The 18,841-nt window shown below is 43.1% G+C and overlaps 1 protein-coding gene across 2 annotated transcripts in view; it reads left to right on the top strand.

Moving 5' to 3' along the window:
- The window catches only part of eipr1 (EARP complex and GARP complex interacting protein 1), a 171,827-nt gene that overhangs the window by 134,889 nt on the left and 18,097 nt on the right, over nucleotides 1-18,841 (top strand). The window contains exon 7 of one of the 2 annotated variants that reach the window (XM_037072217.1): nucleotides 6,571-6,738. The exons of the other annotated variant lie outside the window; for it this stretch is intronic. Within the exon in view, the coding sequence (XP_036928112.1) occupies nucleotides 6,571-6,738 (168 nt within the window). The remainder of the gene's footprint in view (nucleotides 1-6,570; nucleotides 6,739-18,841) is intronic. 2 annotated transcript variants of the gene reach the window in all.

The following is an 18,841-nucleotide window of genomic DNA, read 5'->3' as shown; positions in this document are numbered from 1 at the left end:
TAATAATATGGATGCTGTTATAATGTGTTGTGATTGAGATCCTGACCCACCAAACATGCTGGAAAGTCACAAAGTTACATTTTATGCGCTAAATTACATTTATGTTTACATTTACATTTTACAATTAGGCTACATAATGGCCATCAATAAACTGGAAGCTGTTTGACTCACTCACAGGGACAGAGGCTGTTTTCTGAAGTCTGAAGTCTCGGTCTGGAAGGCTGACCATCACAGTGATTTATTTTCGACACAAACAATCCTTGAGTTAAAGTTCTTTGCTGGTGACAGACACTGTTTTTCGGGCAGAAATGTGACAGTGAGTTGTAAGGACAGGCGGGAGGACAGACATGAGGACGGACGCTTCTCCATGTACAGCTGTGGTATTTTTTTCCTCATAAGTTACCAAAGACAGTTACAATTACCACGTTACTTTTGTTTGGTCATGTAACATTGTTTTGTGGGACATTTCTCTGTATTAAGTTGAGTGAGGGACCTGTGTTGTTAACCGACCATTCGATCTACGCACCCCTGCCGACTTATCTGTTCACACTGGTTCGATTCACCAGTAGTATGGCCCTGATATTACCTCCAGTGGCAGATCAGCGTCGGAGCAAAATTTCACCACTCGCTGCATCTGAAACTTTCACACAGAGGAGGATGCAGAGAATTGCTGCAGGATCCACGCATGCAAACGGCAGTGTGAATGGGGCTACTGGTATATACTGACTGTTACGGCCCGGCTCTTGAGCCATAAACAAAATGAGCAAGACCCAAGGTGTAAGCTGCAAAAATGAACCAATTTATTAACCAAATAACCAAACAATACTTAAAGTCCGGACGTAACATAAAGAGGTTAAGGCCAACTAAGCAAAAACGTGGTGGTCTTAAAACAGAAGAGCCCAAAAAGAAGGGAACCAAAAAGATGTAGAGGGATCTCAAAGACAGCCAGGTCTTAGATACTCCTGGGAGGACTGATCAGGTGCTCCCAGGAGTGTTGATTATAACTCCACCCACCAGGAACCTGCAGGATAACAGACAAACATGAGGAAAAATAATATTACCATATTATAACAGTGAAATTCTTTTAAATCATTCTTTTCTATAAAAAGTAAGGCTGACTGGCTTTTCACCCATGAGTTTTAAGACTGACTGATCCGATGCTTGTCATCCATCACCGCTCTAGACTCATCATCAAACTTCAGCTCCTCAGCAACCTGGTACCAGTGGGAAGCAAATTAAGAAGAAAAGAGAGATCATGAATAAGATGGACAGGTGATAATCAAACGAAGCTACTGATAAGGAGCTCTGGACAATGCATCTGCCACCACATTATCAGAACCTCTTATATACCGTTTGTTTAGCCAGTATGACTGCAATGACGGGGACCATCTGATGAGCCTCTGATTTGGACACTGCAAAGAATTTAGGGAAGTCAAAGGATTGTGATCTGTGTAAACCACCACTAGCACAACACCAGAATACACATAAAAAATTTTAGAGCCCAGATCAAAGCAAGGGCTTCTTTTTCTATAGTAGAATAATTCAGTTGAATTAAATTTTCAAGAAAAGAAGCTCACTGGCTTATCAACACTTGAGTCATCCTTTTGTAACAAAACTGCATCCACCCCCACGTGACTGGCATCCACCTGAGTGAAAATGGACGGTCAAACTGTGGGGCTGCCAGAACTGGGGCACTACACAACAGTGTTTTAAAAGCCTGTTGACACACAAATGTTGATTTTCCCTTCAACAAGTCGGTAAGGGGCAATACTGCCTCAGAAAAATTCCTGAATAACGTATGTTATTGCCCACCAGACCCAGAAAACGCATCAGTTCCTTCTTCGTGGTTGATGTGGGATACCGTTCAACAGCTTAGATTTTCGCCTGTATAAGGCAAACTGTACCCTGCCCAACCACCCACCCCAGGTATGTCACCATTGCCTTCTCAAACACACTTCACCAGGTTAATGGTGAGACGCGCCTCAGTCAGGTGGCGGAACAGCCCACGGATACGCTCCAAATGAGAAACCCATGTATCGGAATACACCACCACATCATCCAAATAAAGAGTACAACCCTTCAAATTACTGAGCCTCTGGAAATGTTGCTGGGGCATTACGCAGCCCAAAAGGCATAAAGTTATATGCCTACAAACCGATGGGAGCCTGCATGGAGATGCGACCTGCTAGTACCCTTTCAATAAATGACTTGGGTGATTGGGTGAACCCGATGCATGACAATAGAATAGTATGATTTTAGCAAGTTCACATGACCGTGCTGAGTTGTTTTTTTTTACACTCTGTGGCTATGATGTAATTCTGTTCTGTGACGCATTTTAACACTTTGTGTGTGCCAGTAAATTTGGCTTGAAAAGGCAAGCTGGTAACAGGCAACAAAGCTAACACCTGGTCTCCCACATCAAAACACGGCGCTCAGCCTGCCGATCATACCACGTTTTCATTTTATTGAGCTGCTGCCAATTTCTGTCTCGCAAGCTCTCCAGCAGCAACCCATTGACATACTCGAGGATATTTTAACGTGGTTCGGCTTCCTTGCAACTGTCTCATAACAATGACAACGGGCCCTGCACCATGTGCCCAAACACCAGCTTGTTAGGACTGAAACCAGTACTCTCCTGTGTCACCTCCCTTGCCAATAACATCAACCAGGGCAAACCCTTCTCCCAATATCCCCCCAGCTGAACACAACAAGCCCACAACAATGACTTTAAAGTCAGGTGAAATCGTTCCAACACCCCCCTGACTAAAGTTGTTTCAGTACATGGTAAAAAAAGATGGGAAGAGAAGTTTGAACCCTGGTCAGTTTGAATAATTTTTGAGATATCAAAGATTGAGATGAACTGTGTCAAAGCACGCACCACAGATCCGGCCGTTATTGTGCGCAACGCATACGCAGCCAGATAATGAGTACTTTGACACATCACAGTAAGAAGATAATTTGCACCAGTTCTAGACTGAGGCAATGGACCAACACAGTCAATAATCAGATGCTGAAACGGCTGATTGACAGCTTGGATGGGGGACAAAGAAGCAGGTGCTTTTTTTTGAGTAGGCTTTCCCATGATCTGGCAAGTATGACAGGTTTTAATGTATGTCGCCACATCCTGTTTCACACGTGGCCAAAAGAAATGCCGCAGGACCCCATTAACACCCCAATGTTCTGCTTCATCATGAGTCAACTTCAACACAGACTCTCCAAATTTAGCCGGTAACACAATCTGGATAACGGGGTCCCCAAAAAAACAGTCTCAGTGCGGCATCCATTTTCGCACCAGCACGTTTTTGTGCTTAAAATACCCTTGAGAGCTATCGAACAGACCCCTCAAAGAAGGGTCAACTTGTTGGTCAGCAGCAAGGTCCTCCTCTGAAACTGTGAGAGGTACACCAGCCAGAGAGAAAGCACACAAGTCTGCTGCCTCACAGTCCAACCTCCCAGAACCAGACACACAATCAAGATTGACTTGTTTCATAGAGTGTGTTATGCACCCCAACAGCAATTTGGCCCTGAAAAAGGTCAGATTACAGCATAACATTGTGTAGTGGAACCTACAAAATGTTCATACCCATGCCTTCAACAGGAACAGTGCATCCAGTGTCACTCTTTTTAGAAAATGGCTAAGTTGAAGCATTAATAAAGGAGTCAAAAGCAGCCGTATCACGCAATATTTTTACTGGCACTTTCACATCACTTCCTGCCAGGGAAATAAAACCATCTGACACAAAAGGTAAGAAAAAATCCCACTTCCTTGGTAAATATACGTTCTCCTGCACATCATTTACTATGAAGGAGACATTCCCCTCTTGGCTGTGGTGCGCCATTTGGCATAGTTCTCGCCTTCAAAGCCTAACAGTCAGCCTTTAAATGACCCTTTTTATAACAGAAATTACAGGCCCCTCATAAGAATACACCTCCTGCACTCCCAGTCAAAATACACTGGAGCATTAATGCACAAGCAGATTCTGGACACTTTCTTGTGTCCGCCACGCGCTCAAACAGTGAGAAAAATGTCTCTGGATCTCTCTCAGTAAACTTTGGCAACAATCGCAGGTTACCCAAAATATCAAAACACTCTTCAGTCACCTCAGGACAAAGCACAGAACTCCAATGCTCCACTGAATCACCAGTTCTCAATCTACCCCTTCCATCAAGTCGAGTTCATGCCGCTCTAGAGCCAGCCTTGTCTGTTCTGCTTCACAGCGCATCTTTTCTACTGCAAGTTGCGTTTCAATATTTGTGTTTTGCTTCATTCTGTTGTGCTCCAACTGTAACCTAAGTAACTCCCTTTGCTCCTCAAATGTCAGACTACCTGCTGCCAAAACCGGAGAAACAGAAAAATCAGTCGGTTTCTCTTGCCCAGCAGCCACAACTCCTATTTCACCCATTTTGCCTTTAAAATACTTTTAACAGTGTCCTTTAACTGCTTATCAGAAATCTGAATCTCATAGCGCTCCACTATCTTTAACAGCTGCTCCTTTGTACAGCTGTCCAACAACTCCTCTGACGGTGCTTTAACAAAAATACCAAGGATCCAACAATGTCACAAAAGGTGCATACAGGGTGCAAGCAAACCCACTTCAGTGAAAATTCTAAGCTGACCATAACTCATCCCCAGTCTTCATGCAGTTTCTAGGCGGGTATTTATGCACTGATTACCGAGTGCATAAAAAGCAACACGGATGGCCATCCCAATGGCCACGGCTGAGCTCCCAAGCATTTGCTCCAACCATGTCTTTTGCAACATTACACAAAAAAACAAACAGACAAACCCAAAGGGGTAACGCTGCTATGCCTCGCAAGGAATTATGCACTGACAAGTATGTGCCTCTCAACATGTACCTGAATCCATTGGCACCAACGCAATCACCTAATACCGTCACCTCACATATTTAAGCCCAATTAACAAAACCTATGTCTCTCAAAAAATACACAATCAAGGCGCCAGCCCCACGTGCTGGCAACAATACGGCTCAATAGTAAAGTTGATGACGTCAACTCATTCACAACTTTTCTATAAGCCCATTCATAATTTCTTACAACCATTAAACGACAATTTACGCACAATGGCTTGGATGAGCCCCCATACTGTTATGGCCCAGCTTTTGAGCCATAAACAAAATAAGAGAGACACAAGTTCTAAACTGCAAAAATGAACCAATTTATTAACCAAACAATATTTAAAGTCCAGACCTAACATAAACAGGCTAAGGCCAACTAAGCGAAAACATGGTGCCCAAAAACAAGGGAGCAAAAAAGATGAAGAGGGATCTCAAAGACAGCCTCCTCTTGGGAGGACTGATCAGGTGCTCCCAGGAGTGTTGATTATAACTCCACCCAACAGAAATCTGCAGGATAACAGACAGACATGAGGAAAAACACACACACACATACCCACAGCAGACCCTGCTAAAGCAAGAGGGCCGTCACATGACATTTGCTCAAATTGCTCAATTATTCATTCAGAATTAGATTCACTCTGGTTGTAACTCAGTTTTGGACTCATACTTTAAAATTATTACTTTACTCAGCTTTTTTCATATTGAAGACAAAAATATGTGATACCAATTAGTAATTTTGTCTTTTATTTGGTGATGTGAGTTTATCTGAGCCTTTTTGCTGTGACAGATGCCTGCTGTGTCTGGAAGCAGTGCTAATAAGAGCAGTTTGTGGACCATGAAACCAAAACAAAGAGCTAAAAGAGGTTAAAATGCCCCATAGAGCTGAGGGAAGCTGGACAGTAATTATATTTGATGATAATTCTCTTTATTCACATTACACATTCATTCATTCAATCCAATGACTGGGTAAAGACTATATAAACTGTAACTTGCGATACCTGTTCTGAAAGTATTCAAATAGACTGCTTAGATATTGAAATTTGGTATGGAATGACACATATTCAAGAGTGGATAGTATAAAGGCAATTTGGTTGGTGCCCTTACCATGGCTGATTTTGGTTCTTGAGATCATTGCAAGACATAAAGGAAAGCCATGCTTGAAAGGACAAACGGGGAAACAAAAAAGGAAGCAATAGTTTTTCTATAAGCATATATTTAACAAGAAAAGACCAGCTGAGCAAATTAAAAAGGGAATATTAAAATAGGGAATTGAAGAAGTTGGAGGTGGCAGGAAAGAGACATAGTGCAAAGGGTGTCTTTCTTTGTCGTGTCATTCTGTTAACTACACTCTTGCAGGAACTCAAGGCCGTGTGGTTATGAGGCTTTCCTTCATAATTTATCGCCACTGATGTCGGCCTCTTTATTGAGCCTGGCCTTCGCTGACAGACACAGAAGAGGCTTTGATTTACCCTGGAAATCCTCTAGCTTGTGTGGATCATGTGAATCAGTCTCTCTCATATCTCCTTTTGTTTTTTTTGTCATACCCCCCCATACCTGTCTCTTATCATTTCTCTCCCTTTCATTCTGATCCATCCTAATTCTTCTCTATCTGCTTCTCCTCTCATCTGCCTTCCACTCCATGACTCTTATATCCTCCTGTTTTTCTAATCACCTCTTACCTCTCCATCTCTCTCTCACACTTTCTCCTCTCCAGTCAGATCTACTGCATAGAAAACGCCCATGGCCAGCTGGTACGTGACCTTGACTTAAACCCCAACCGCCAGTACTACTTGGCCAGCTGCGGAGATGACTGCAAGGTCAAGTTCTGGGATGTCCGCAACGTTCAGGAGCCTGTAAAGACCCTGGAGGACCACTCACACTGGTGCGTGGATTGATGGGGGAGTCCAGAGAGGTTTGGGAAAGGGTTGTTAGTGGAGTCGGTCCTTGATCAATAGGACCTGTGATAAATTTCCCATGTTAGCAATTATCAATTATTGGGATGTTTTTCAAGGTCGATGTTAGTGAGCACACCTAATCGCAGAAATTCTGTGCCTTGAGAAATGATTTAAAATCTTAAAGGTCTCATCAAATGGTATCTTTACCTTGTTAATGTAATGTAATAGGGCTAGGCAACATAGATATTATATATTTTTTGTAATATGAAACTAATTCTCGCTACAACCCACTTAGCAATTATATCTACATTACTAATAATTATATACTGTAAAGGTATTTTACAAAAAATATTGAGATATATGATTTTGTCGGCCAGTCCTAGCATTTGTGAAGTGCTTTGAAATTTGATAATGTGTTTATTGTGATACAGCCAAATAATATTGATATTTTAAGGTCATATCACCAAGCCTTACAATGTATTTATTGCTTAAATACAATCATGGATCTTGGTGCAGAACGCAGCATACCTTTATTTGGTCATGTGAATTTCCCTTACGTGTAAAGTGCATGGCTCTCAAATGTTTAATAATTCATCATCATACATGGAACCACAGATTTGTTAGACATCACCAAAGCTGCTAGATTGTATGTAAAACAAAGTCTAAACAGCCAGTTGACACGCAACATATATTTTCAACCCATCTGTCACTGGAAATTGTCAACACACAACCTCATATCTTTTTTTAAATGTACCCAAAATCTTCACAGCTACATCCAGGGTTTCTGTGGGGTTTTAAAAAGTCTAAAATTTGACAATCTCAGTTGTAGGCCTAAAAAAGTCTTAAATATGTTTATATTTTGCATATAGGTCTTAAATTACATTTAGTTAGGTCTTAGATATGTACGTTCATTTACCGCTTCCATCGTCATCTTTTTAGGGCACTACCAGGTCTCGACCTCCCAGGCGATTTCACTGATTTGCACAAAACTCACACAAAAATCTGTGGACTCTCCTGACAAAAAGTTCTTGAAACAATTTTGATTTTCCAAACAATGCTCAAGTATGTATACAACTTTATGTACATTTTGCTCAGAACACGAAGTGTTGCGTATCTCCACGTCCGTCTGAATGACATGAAACCCAGGTGACTGCTTCCCCATGAGCCACTAAGGCTCTGTGAAAAAAAGATGAACTTACTTTTTCAAACTCCTTCTAGGCCATTTGACCGATTTGCAACAAACTTTGCAAGTAGCACCTGTGGACAAAACTTGTCAAAAGCTTTCACCTACGTCACACCTGGTGGTTCATGTTGATGCTCTGCCATAAAACCATCAACTCATTATAACTTCCACATACAATTTGCCATCTACTCCAAATTGCTCAAACATGTAGAGGATCTTGCCCTGAAAACATCTATGTGGCACACCCCGACAGCAGCATGCCCCAATGCACGTGGACTGCGAGGGCCCATTCATCGCTGCTTGCAGCTTTAATTTGTTTTTGTTTTATGCAAATTTTGGTGAGATTCATAGTTAGCTCCATGTGTTGTACTTCTCTCTGAAGTATCCATGAACGTATGTGGCATCTTGTCAACAGCCTGGGTTGAATTTGTTGCCATACACTGCACCAGTTCCAGAAAGACTTAGACAGCGGAACCTGCTACAATTATGGGAAAGTGTAAATTTAACAAGTGTTGGCTTGAACAACCAGAATTCAGTTGGTTAAAAGCCAAACCTCATAATGAATTTGAAGTGCAGTGTACACTCTGCAAGAGAACCCTCAACTTGAGCACACTTGGTGTGAAAGCGCTGGTGTCACACACAAAATTGGAAAAACACCAATTAGCTTTTCAAAGTCACTCTATCACACGCTGGTGTATGCAGTTGTCACCTGTCCCTGCTCCAAGTTCATCAAGTTCTGCTCGACAAGGCTTAATACAAGGTTTGTATCCATTAGCACGGCAGCACTGCCCTCTGCTGGCGAAAGTCCGTCCACTCAAAACAGAAGACAGTCAAGCTGCTCTTTCGTCATTTAGCCATTAAAGCGCCACCTATTGGCCGATTTGCACCGAATTTTGCACAAAACCTCATTGGGCAATGGAACCCAATTATGACCAATTTTGTGATAATCGGACAGTATTTCGTAAAGATATGCAAGACTGTCTGTTTTCACCGCAATGTGCAGGAAACTGTTGTTTTGTGGGTGTTTTATGGACTATAAAAATTCTTTTGATAATTTTTGTCAGGAGGGTCCACACATGCTACATTCAAAGTTTGGTGCAAATCGGTCAAATCGCCTAGGAGGAGTTAGAAAAAGTAGGTTTTTCGTTGTTTGCAATTTTATGAATGGAAAGTTATTGTGAAAGTGGGTGTGGCCTACATCACACAATTCAGCTCAATTTTGTGAACATGTAGATATGAGGTTTGAAAAGGTGTGACATGTTATGTGGGATTTATGGGCCAAAAACGCCTTTGCATTGAAAATGGCACCACCTGCTGGTCATTTTTGGTGTGTGAGTTACGGGGGCCAGTCTATACCACCCCTCTGAAAGTGTTGTGGTGTGGGCACAGTGCCAAATATTTCATTAGACTGCCACCAGAGTGCCACCTAGTGGCGGACTGGTAACTCCTTTGTCAGATATCCTCAGGAGGGCATTGGCAAGGATTATACCAAGTTTCATGTCAATCCTCCCAACCAATGTGGAGATATAAAATACTTCATTTTAAAGAGCGCCACCTTGTGGTCATCAATCAAAATTTAGCACAGAGTTTCACAGACAGGAAGTAGAAACCTGAGTTTCATGTCATTCGACCTCATGTGGAGATATGCAGCACTTCATGTTGAACCAAATCTGCAGGAAGGTTTTAATAACTTGAGTATTCTTTTAATAACTTTGTGTCAGGAGGGTCCACAGATCCTGTGTGCAAAGATTTGGTGCAAATTGGTGAAATTGCCTGGGAGGAGTTTGAAAAAGTAGGTTTGCCACATTTCGTGAATTTGCCAATAAGAACGGAGGCGAAAATGGGCATGGCCTGTACCATGAGACTCAGCACCATACTTTCCATTCACAAAATCTCAAAAATGAAAAAACTACTTTTTCAAACTCCTCCTTGGCGATTTGACTGATTTGCACCAAACTTTGCATGTAGCATGTGTGAACGCCCCTGACAAAAAGTTATTAACAGAATTGCATTAGTCCATAAAATGGCCAAAATATGAAACAACAATTTTCTGCACATTGTGGCAAAAACAGACAGTCTTGCATATCTTTACGAAATACTGTCCGATTGTCACAAAAATGTTCATAATTGTGTTCCATTGCCCGATGAGCGTTTGCGCAAATCGGCCAATTGGTGACGCTCTGGTCGCAGTCTTATTACTGTGAATAGAAGTAAATTGGAAAATCTTAAAAGCCTATTCAAAACTCATTGATTTTCAACCTTTTCTTGTGCCTCATACGTTGAGCTACAGTCACCATTCCAACTTTTAAAGAGTCAGAAGAACTTTAACTATTTGGCATGTAGACAGCTTTTTAAAATCTTTTACGGTTTTGAAATCATCACAGTTTTAGTTTTAAGGATTTTTAGACCATCTTCTGATTTTATAATGGGTGTGTATTGTGTGAGCTAGAACGCGTGACATCATCGCTAGAGCTAGAGCTACTTCACATAGACAATATATACATAGAAATGTGGGAAATCTTGTCGGCTTTCAGCTGATGCTTATTTGCTGTAGAGGCCCTAGAGCGACAAGCACTCCAGCAACTCCCCCATAAGCCGCAATGTTAATTTTTAGTCTAAATTTCTGGAGGAGAGTATCTATTTTGTCTCTTGCTCTGGCGCCAACAAAATGTGTAGTATTAAATACAGCTCCGCTCAGCGGTCATATTGATGTAACGTGTTGCCACTGGACTGCTTTTGCTTTCTGAATTAACCAATTTCCACACTGCAGACATTTTATCCACAGGTTTGGCAGAGTAATATTACACGTGTCTGCATTCTGCCACAAATTGTGCTCTGACATAAAAATGTTTAAAAAAAACCCTTGCCTTGATCGTGCAGATCGGTTAGGACATCCCTAATAACATCTTACCATAACATAAGTGGTATTACTTGATTGGAATGGACAAGAAATATCATCAGAATAGGAGATTAATTTTAAAACTTGAATGTGAATGTGAGCATGTATTTTGTGTGTTTAATATAATTGTACTGTATTTGCGCAGTGGGAAAAATTATTTTACACAGCATTAGAATGTAAATCAGGCACTTTCAGGAAAACTCACCAACTATATTGATAAACATGATGATCTCCTTTGCTGCACTGTTGATTGTTGTCTGGTTTTAATAATTGCTTTATCTCCTTACTAATGAAATGCCCTAACTACTGACGGTGCAATAAAAGGCAGTAATACACTAATTACTAATTAAATAGGCAGCTACTTATTTTGTCATTAGGGATGAATCAATGCGAGTCCAACACAGCCCAGTCCTGCTCTAGGTTGTCTTACGTGAAGCTTCAGGCAGCACTACGAGCTGAATGTGTATGTATGTGTGTGTGTGTGTGTGTGTGTGTGTGTGTGTGTGTGTGTGTGTGTGTGTGTGTGTGTGTGTGTGTCTGTCCTCATGGTAGACACTGTCCTGTGTGAGCTAAAAAGATGATCAGTGTGTCTGCAAGCCAAACTGGGTTACTGCTACAGCACACCAATCCTCACCTGATTTGCACGCACACACACAAGTGCATGCACATGCGTTTGCCTTTGTGCACCTGCACATAAACACTAGTTTGACAGTTATCTCTAAAAGAAAGATAGAACATATTCATTACTCTAGATAGCTGCAGATGGGATCTCCTCAGATATGAGATAAGTGTGCACATGTGTGTCTAATCTGTCGTTTTGCAAGGGCTCTCTCTTCATCTCTATGTGAGGCTACCAAAAACTGTGTGGTCAAGCTCTGTAATGAATATATGTCTGTGTGTTTGTCACCTATCTTTAGGGTGATGCATATATGTGCGGGTGTTTCCCAGCTGTGCACACTCCTTTTTCACAGCATTGCCAGGATGTGGCCTTGGGTCTGCTGCGGATATTAGCAACTACTTTTTTTTTTTTTTTTTTTTTTTTTTTAGAAGGGAATGGGATTAGGGGAGCATTTGTAACATCATGGCTGAGGCTGATTTCCTGTCAACAGACTTGGTTATCCCTCAATCCCTCCCCGGGACAGAAATGGGCCTGCACTCTGAGGTGTGTCTGTGTCTGTGTGTGTGTGTCTGTGTGTGTGTGTGTGTGTGAGAGAGAGAGAGAGAGAGAGAGAGAGTTTTAACAATACTTCAAAAATTTCAGTATATTATAGATTCACAGAATCCAAATCATCTCAGTACACGTCCAAAGACCAGCTAGTCATCAACAACAGTGCAGGGCACATGTTTATAACACCACACACTGGAAAACTTTTCCAGATCTTTCATCATTCTATAATAATTAAAATCTATTTTGAAATAGGCTTTCAATATTTTTACAAACACAAAATCAGCATCATCATCCACAGCAGTCTCTATTCTGTTTCTTCCTCTCAGATATATGGCCATCTTTGCACTCCCCAAATGGTCCGAAAATATGTTCCAACATCGCAAACAGAGGCAGCAGTCGACAACTCTCTATGAAACAATGAAAGACAGTCTCACGATGAGGACAATATGGACAGACATGACCCACATCAGAGTTAATGACAGAGACAAACATTGTTGCATTGTCTATGTTTGCACCTGCGAGTTGAACTATATTAGACACACAGAACTGCCTGTTCAGAGTCGATCCAACCTGACAGCCTGGACTGAAATTGGTCCTACAGACTACTGGTTCTTGGAGCAGCCAGTACACTGAGCTGTGGTGTCCCAGCCTCTTCTTCTTTAGAAAAATCCACGCCTTAAACAGTCCACGATAAAAAAACAGGTAATTCCTTTATGTTCTGCTGCTTTAAATCTATTAGAAACAAAGATCTGTTGAGTCCAAATCTACCTAACCTATTTAAAATGGTGCAAGCCAGCGGCCTCCACTCTAAATCAGCAGGACCATACAGAAACCTCTGTAAGAACTGGAACCTGAAGGCAGCCCCACCGCTGACCTCTTTATGACATTTTTGTTTTAATCCATTTCCACCTTGCAAGATGACCTTTTTCAAGAACATTCTTCCAGTTATTAAGAACAAATGAAGGATCACCTAAAAAAACACTCCTAAATCTTTAACACCACCCCCTCAACACCCCCGAATGTCACAATATGAAACTTTAATCTTATCAATAAAAACAGGACTAACACCAAAGGAACTCAGTGTAAGCCATAAATATTCATGTTAAACACAATCAAAAGCTTTTTTCTTGATCAATCGATAGGATGCCAGCTTTGAGGCCAAACAGCTGACTGAGCTCTAAAACGTCACAAATTAAAATGATAATATCAGAAGTCAGCCTGCCTGGGACACAGTAGGTCTGATCACACTGAATCACTTTTTCCATTACTTTGCTCAACCTGATCACCAACACCTTGGAAAGGAGCTCATAGTCGGAGCAGAGCAGCGACACAGGCCTCTAGTTTTTAATGAGCAGGTCACCTTTCTTAGGCAATAAGTTCAGGACCGCCCTCCTGCAACTAAGCAGCAGACAGATCCCCCCCACCACCACTGACCAGAAAGACTCATAAAATTCAACAGGTAGACTGTCTATTCCTGGAGCTTTCCCACTCTGCATGCTCTGCAGAGCGGCATATAGCTCATCGGAGGAGAGAGCTGCTTCCAGCTCCACATTACTCTGCTGCTCAACCTGAGGAAGTCCAGTTTAGAAACTGTGAGATGCTGCCTGCTCCTCTCTGTGCTCACATTTAAACAACTCACTGTAAAAGTTGACAGCATGTTTTTGGATTTCAGTGTAATCAGTCAGCACCTGTCCAGCGTCACACCTTAAGCTATGAATGAACCTCCTCTGTCCATTCTCCAGACTAAAGAAGAAATGTGATGGAACATCCATCTGGGCTACATTTTGAAAGTGGGACCTAACCAGAGCCCCCTGAGCTGAGACACCCAGCACTGCTATCCTCACTACAGTTAAAATCTCCACCAATAAATACATATTCCTTGTTATTACATTTCTTAATCACTTCATTTAAAACATCTAGAAACTTTCTCCACTCCCACAACTGGAGCAGAAATATTAATGAACACCATCTTTATGTTTTCACACACTGCTCTTACTTTTAACAGACAGCCTTTAATAACTTTTTCAGTTTCTACAGACTGAGGAAGAAAGTTTCTAGAAAAAATAATTCCAACCCCACAACTGTTACTAGTTTTGTGACTTAAGAAGGTTTCACCAGTCCACTCTGTTCTCTTGTCAATCTCGTTATCAGGAGTACTGTCTCCTGTACCAAAATAACATCCAGCTTTTTGAGAGAACACAGGTTGAAAAGAGATGCCCTTTTCAAAATCAGAATCAGAAATACTTTAATAATCACAGGGGGAAATTATTTTTGTTACAAGCTCCCGATATACAGGCAAGAATTTCCTGTGGCGCTCAGTGGTGCATCTGGGTGAGAGGAGTCTTCCACTGAATGTGCTCATCTGCTGGGCTGAAGCTTGGACAGCATCCTCCTCTCTGCCATGGTCATTAGCGTGTCCAGCTCCTCCCCCACGACATCGCCGGCCCATTCGATCAGTTTTCTCAGTCTGTTGTTATCTGCGACCTTCAGCCCACTGCCCCAGCATGTGACAGTGAAGAAGATCACACTGGCCACAACAGATTCATAGAACATCCTCAGCATCATCCGGCAGATGTTAAAGGACCTCAGCCTCCTTAGGAAAAAGAGTCGGCTTTGGCCTATTTTGTAGACTGCCTCTGTGTTTCTAGTCCAGTCCAGCTTATTAATAAATAACACACCCAGGTATTTGTATTCCTCAGCAGTGTCCCCAGGGACCCCCTGGACGGAAACAGGGGTCACTGGTGTTTTTGCCCTCCTCAGATCCACTATCTGCTCCTTTGTCTTTGTCACATTGAGCTGCAGATGATTCTGTTCACTCCAAGTGACAAAGTTGTCAGTCCTGTATTCATTCTCATCACCCTTCTCAATGCAGCTTACTATTACTGAGTCATCAGAAACATTCTGAAGGTGGCAGGTCTCAGTGCAATAGTTGTCAGAGGTGAATAAGGTGAAGAGGAAGGGAGAGAGGACAGTCCCCTATGGGGCCCCAGTGTTGCTGACCAGACACACAGTTCTGTAGGCCTACATACTGTGGTCTGCCCAACAGGTAATCAACAATCCAGGACACACTGGGGCCCTCAACCTGCATCGCAGCCACCTTCCCACCCAATGGAGCTGAACGGATGGTGTTGAAAGCACTGGAGAAGTCAAAGAACATGACTCTCACAGTGCTCACCGGCTTGTCCAGATGAGTGTAGACTCTGTTTAGCAGGTAGATGATGCTGTCCTCAACTCTCAGGCAGGGCTGGTGGGCAAACTGTAGTGGATCAGTGAAGGGCATGACCATAGACCTTAGCTGCTCCAGGACGAGCCTCTCCAGGGTCTTCATGATGTGCGATGTCAGGGCCACCGGTCTGTAGTCCTGAGGGCTGTTCGGACGCGGCACAGGAACGAGGCAGGACGTTTTCCATAGCACATGGACCCTTTGGAAGTGCAGGCTCAGGCTGAATATTTGACTAAGTACTCCACACAGCTGGGGGGCACAGGCTTTAAGCACCCTGGGAAGAACACCGTCGGGACCTGCAGCTTTGCCGGAGTGGAGTCTCGTCAGCTGTCTTCTCACCAGGTCAGGCGTGAAGAACACTGTAGAGTTGACAGTTGGGGGAGGGGTGAGGTCCTCAGGTTGTGGAGGACATGAAGCAGAGCAGGGGGGAGGGGTCTTTTGTTTTCTCCATGTTCCTCGTCATCGTTTTAAGAATATTTGTGTCCACACGGATCCACTGAAAATGACCAAAAATGCTGTAGTTCATATTCCAAGTCTATAGGTGGCGCATGACATTCACCAGGGGGGCCACAGTATCACACCTATTGAAAAAATCAAACCTATTGTTTCCCTTGAGTTTATTCTCCAGCTTTCTCCTGTAATTGTCTTGAGCCTCCCTGATGTTAAGTTTGAGTACCCCTTGCACTCTCCTCACCTCATCATGGTTGCCATCTCTGAACACCCGCTTCTTCTCATTCAGGATGACCTTAATGTCCTTAGCGATCCAAGGTTTATTGTTGGAGTAACAGGTTACAGTCCAAGCAGGGACATTGCAGTCCACACAGAAGTTTATGTAGTCCATGATGCACTCTGTGAGCCCATCAATGTCCTCCCTGTGGGGCTCACAGAGTGCAGGCCAGTCAGTTATTTCAAAGCAGCCCTGCAGTGCCTTATAAGCCTCAAGATAGATAGATAGATAGATAGATAGATAGATAGATAGATAGATAGATAGATAGATAGACTTAATTGATCCCAAGCTGGGAAATTTCGGTGTAGCAGCAGCATTATACACAGAGACAGTAACAACACAATGAAATAGGAGGAACAACCTAGACATATTAAATAGCAATATAAAAAAGTAATATACAAAAATGTACAAAATGTATAAAAGTGTACAAATAAGCAGGGTAATTGTGGTGCAAGATAAAATATAAGGTGCGATGAACAGAGTGTGTAAAAACCAAAGTGCATAGAGACTTTGTGCTATGACCAGAGTTTTAGCTGTTATTGTACAGTGTGATGGCATGTGGCAGGAAAGATTTCCTGCATCTGTCCCTTCAACAGCAGAGCAGGAGCAGTCTGTGAGAGAAGGTGCTCCGCTGTCTGTCTACTGTGTGATGGAGAGGGTGCTGATCATTGTCCATGATGGATAACAGTTTATTCAGTGTTCTCTTCTCCACCACGGTCTCAAAATACTCCAACCTGAGACCAAGAAGGCATCTTCTTCCTCCCAAAGTTGATCACCATCTCTCTGGTCTTGTCGACATTTAGCCTCAGATGATTCTGTTTGGACCACTCTACAAAGCCAAATGGCATCCGGAAAGGTCGGGTGGCCTCGACTTCTTGGGGACTGGAACCAAGGAGGACTTTTTCCACAGAATCAGGACTTTCTACAGGGCCTGCAGCCTTTCACTGATGTAGTCTTTCCAGCTGCCTCTTTAAGTGGCCTGTAGTCACTGTTGGGCAGGCGTTGATGCATATGTCCTCAGATGAGGAGGAGGAGGAGGAGGAGAGGGAGAAGGAGGGGCAGATGGGTAGATACTGCACAGGAGAGTGCTGGGGGGAGGGTTGAGCCATTTGGGACAGTGTGGGTTGAACTGGTTTGCTCCATCCAGGCTCCCTGATGTCTGCCTGTCTGTCCCCTTCATCCCCGTGATGTTCCTCATTCCCGTCCGCACATCTCTCACACTGTTCTGTTGGAGTTTGGCCTCCAGCTTCCTCTTGTAGCTGTCCTTACATGTCCTCAGCATCTGTCTGAGTTTGTGTTGCACTCTTCTCTGCTCCTCTCACTCTCCAGACCTGAAAGCCCTCTTCTTCTTGTTCAGAAGTGCCTTCAGGTCACTGGTGATCCAGGGTTTGTTGTTGGAGAAGCAGTGCACCGTCCGGGCTGGCATGTTGGTGTCCTCACAGAATCTGATGTAATCGGTGATGCTAATCAGACATCTGATCAATGTCCTCCCTATGAGGCTCACAGAGTACATCCCAGTCTGTCGACTTGAAGCAGTCCTGCAGTGCCTCAGCAGCCTCCTGTGTCTACCTCCTCACCGTCCTGGTGTGCACAGGCTGCCTGGGAGTCATCATGACCAAGTTGTGGTCTGACCTGCCGGGGGGGGGGGGGCTGTGTCATCATATGCATCCATGGCATTAGCACATAGGAGATCCAGCGTTTTATTGTCTCTTGTGGGGCAGTCAACATATGAACTCCCTCGGTAAATAATACAGCCGCATTCCCACAGCCAGCAGTTCAATGTCCGGGGTACGGAGCCGTTCCTTCCTTCACGTTGACATGTCTGGGATTGCACCACCTCTCATTCAAATGGAGTGCAAGCCCACCACCCTTCTTCTTTCAACTTGTTAAACAGTCTCTGTCTCCCCATACCAAACTGTAGCCAAGGACCTCCACGCTGCTGCCTGGGATGTGCGAGTGCAGCCAAGTTTCCCTGAAGCAAAATATGCCACACTGATGGTATTCCCTCTGGGTCTTCAGGAGCGCTGTAAGTTTGTCCATTTTATTCTCGCAACACAAGCGCCACTCGCTTATTGCATCTTGCGCAAGCGCAGAATGTACACGCTACTGTGGAGTAGGCAGCACGTAGAAGCGGTGTGTTTCAATGCAACTTTTCTGCCGAACAGGTCAGACAAGAGGTAACGGAGTGGTTAGAGAGTGGTCGGATAAGGCAGTTGGACATCTGGGCGGTGTCTGGGGGGGTTTAGTCCAGCCATTGTCACAACTTTCATTAAGTTGAGATTGATCTGAAAAAAACTAAATAAAACAACAAATGAATAAAGTTTAAATAACACAACGGCAGCTGCAGCTACAGGTAGCCACCTGGAGCGGTGCCATCTTAGCTCATCATCTCTTTCCCATCATCTCTTGCTCCATTTATATTCAAGCTGCCTTTTTTAATGTCTCCCATAGCATAGAAAAAAGGTGTAAAACAAAAATGAATGAACAAAGCAGGCAAAAGAAGGAATAACTATTTGACTCATTCATCATCATCCAACTGCTTTTTGACCTTTTTGAGTTTCTTCAGGTGGAAGGTCTTCTGGTCAGTGAAAGCTTTCTCCCCCAGAACTCCAGGACTTCTCCTTTTGGCTGGATTAGCCAGCGGTATCACCTGAACAAAGGTGTCTTCATTCACTACACCTCGTGCACCAACATACTTACTTTATCAACACTGTCCAGAAAAATAACGACTCCATTGTTCATCCTTGATGTGGACTACTACAGCACAAAAACAACAGCTGTACAAAAAATAACAAACAACCAACCAAAAATTTGTTGCTAACAATGTTGCAAACCTAAGCGGTCAAAACAACTAAAGAAAAAGAAGAAGACAGAGGAGGACTCAACTAAA

This window comes from Acanthopagrus latus, chromosome 16, assembly GCF_904848185.1.
Source record: "Acanthopagrus latus isolate v.2019 chromosome 16, fAcaLat1.1, whole genome shotgun sequence".
Taxonomy (NCBI): domain Eukaryota; kingdom Metazoa; phylum Chordata; class Actinopteri; order Spariformes; family Sparidae; genus Acanthopagrus; species Acanthopagrus latus.
The sequence above is the reverse complement of the archived record's forward strand: the minus strand, read 5'-3'. Positions and strand labels throughout refer to the sequence as shown.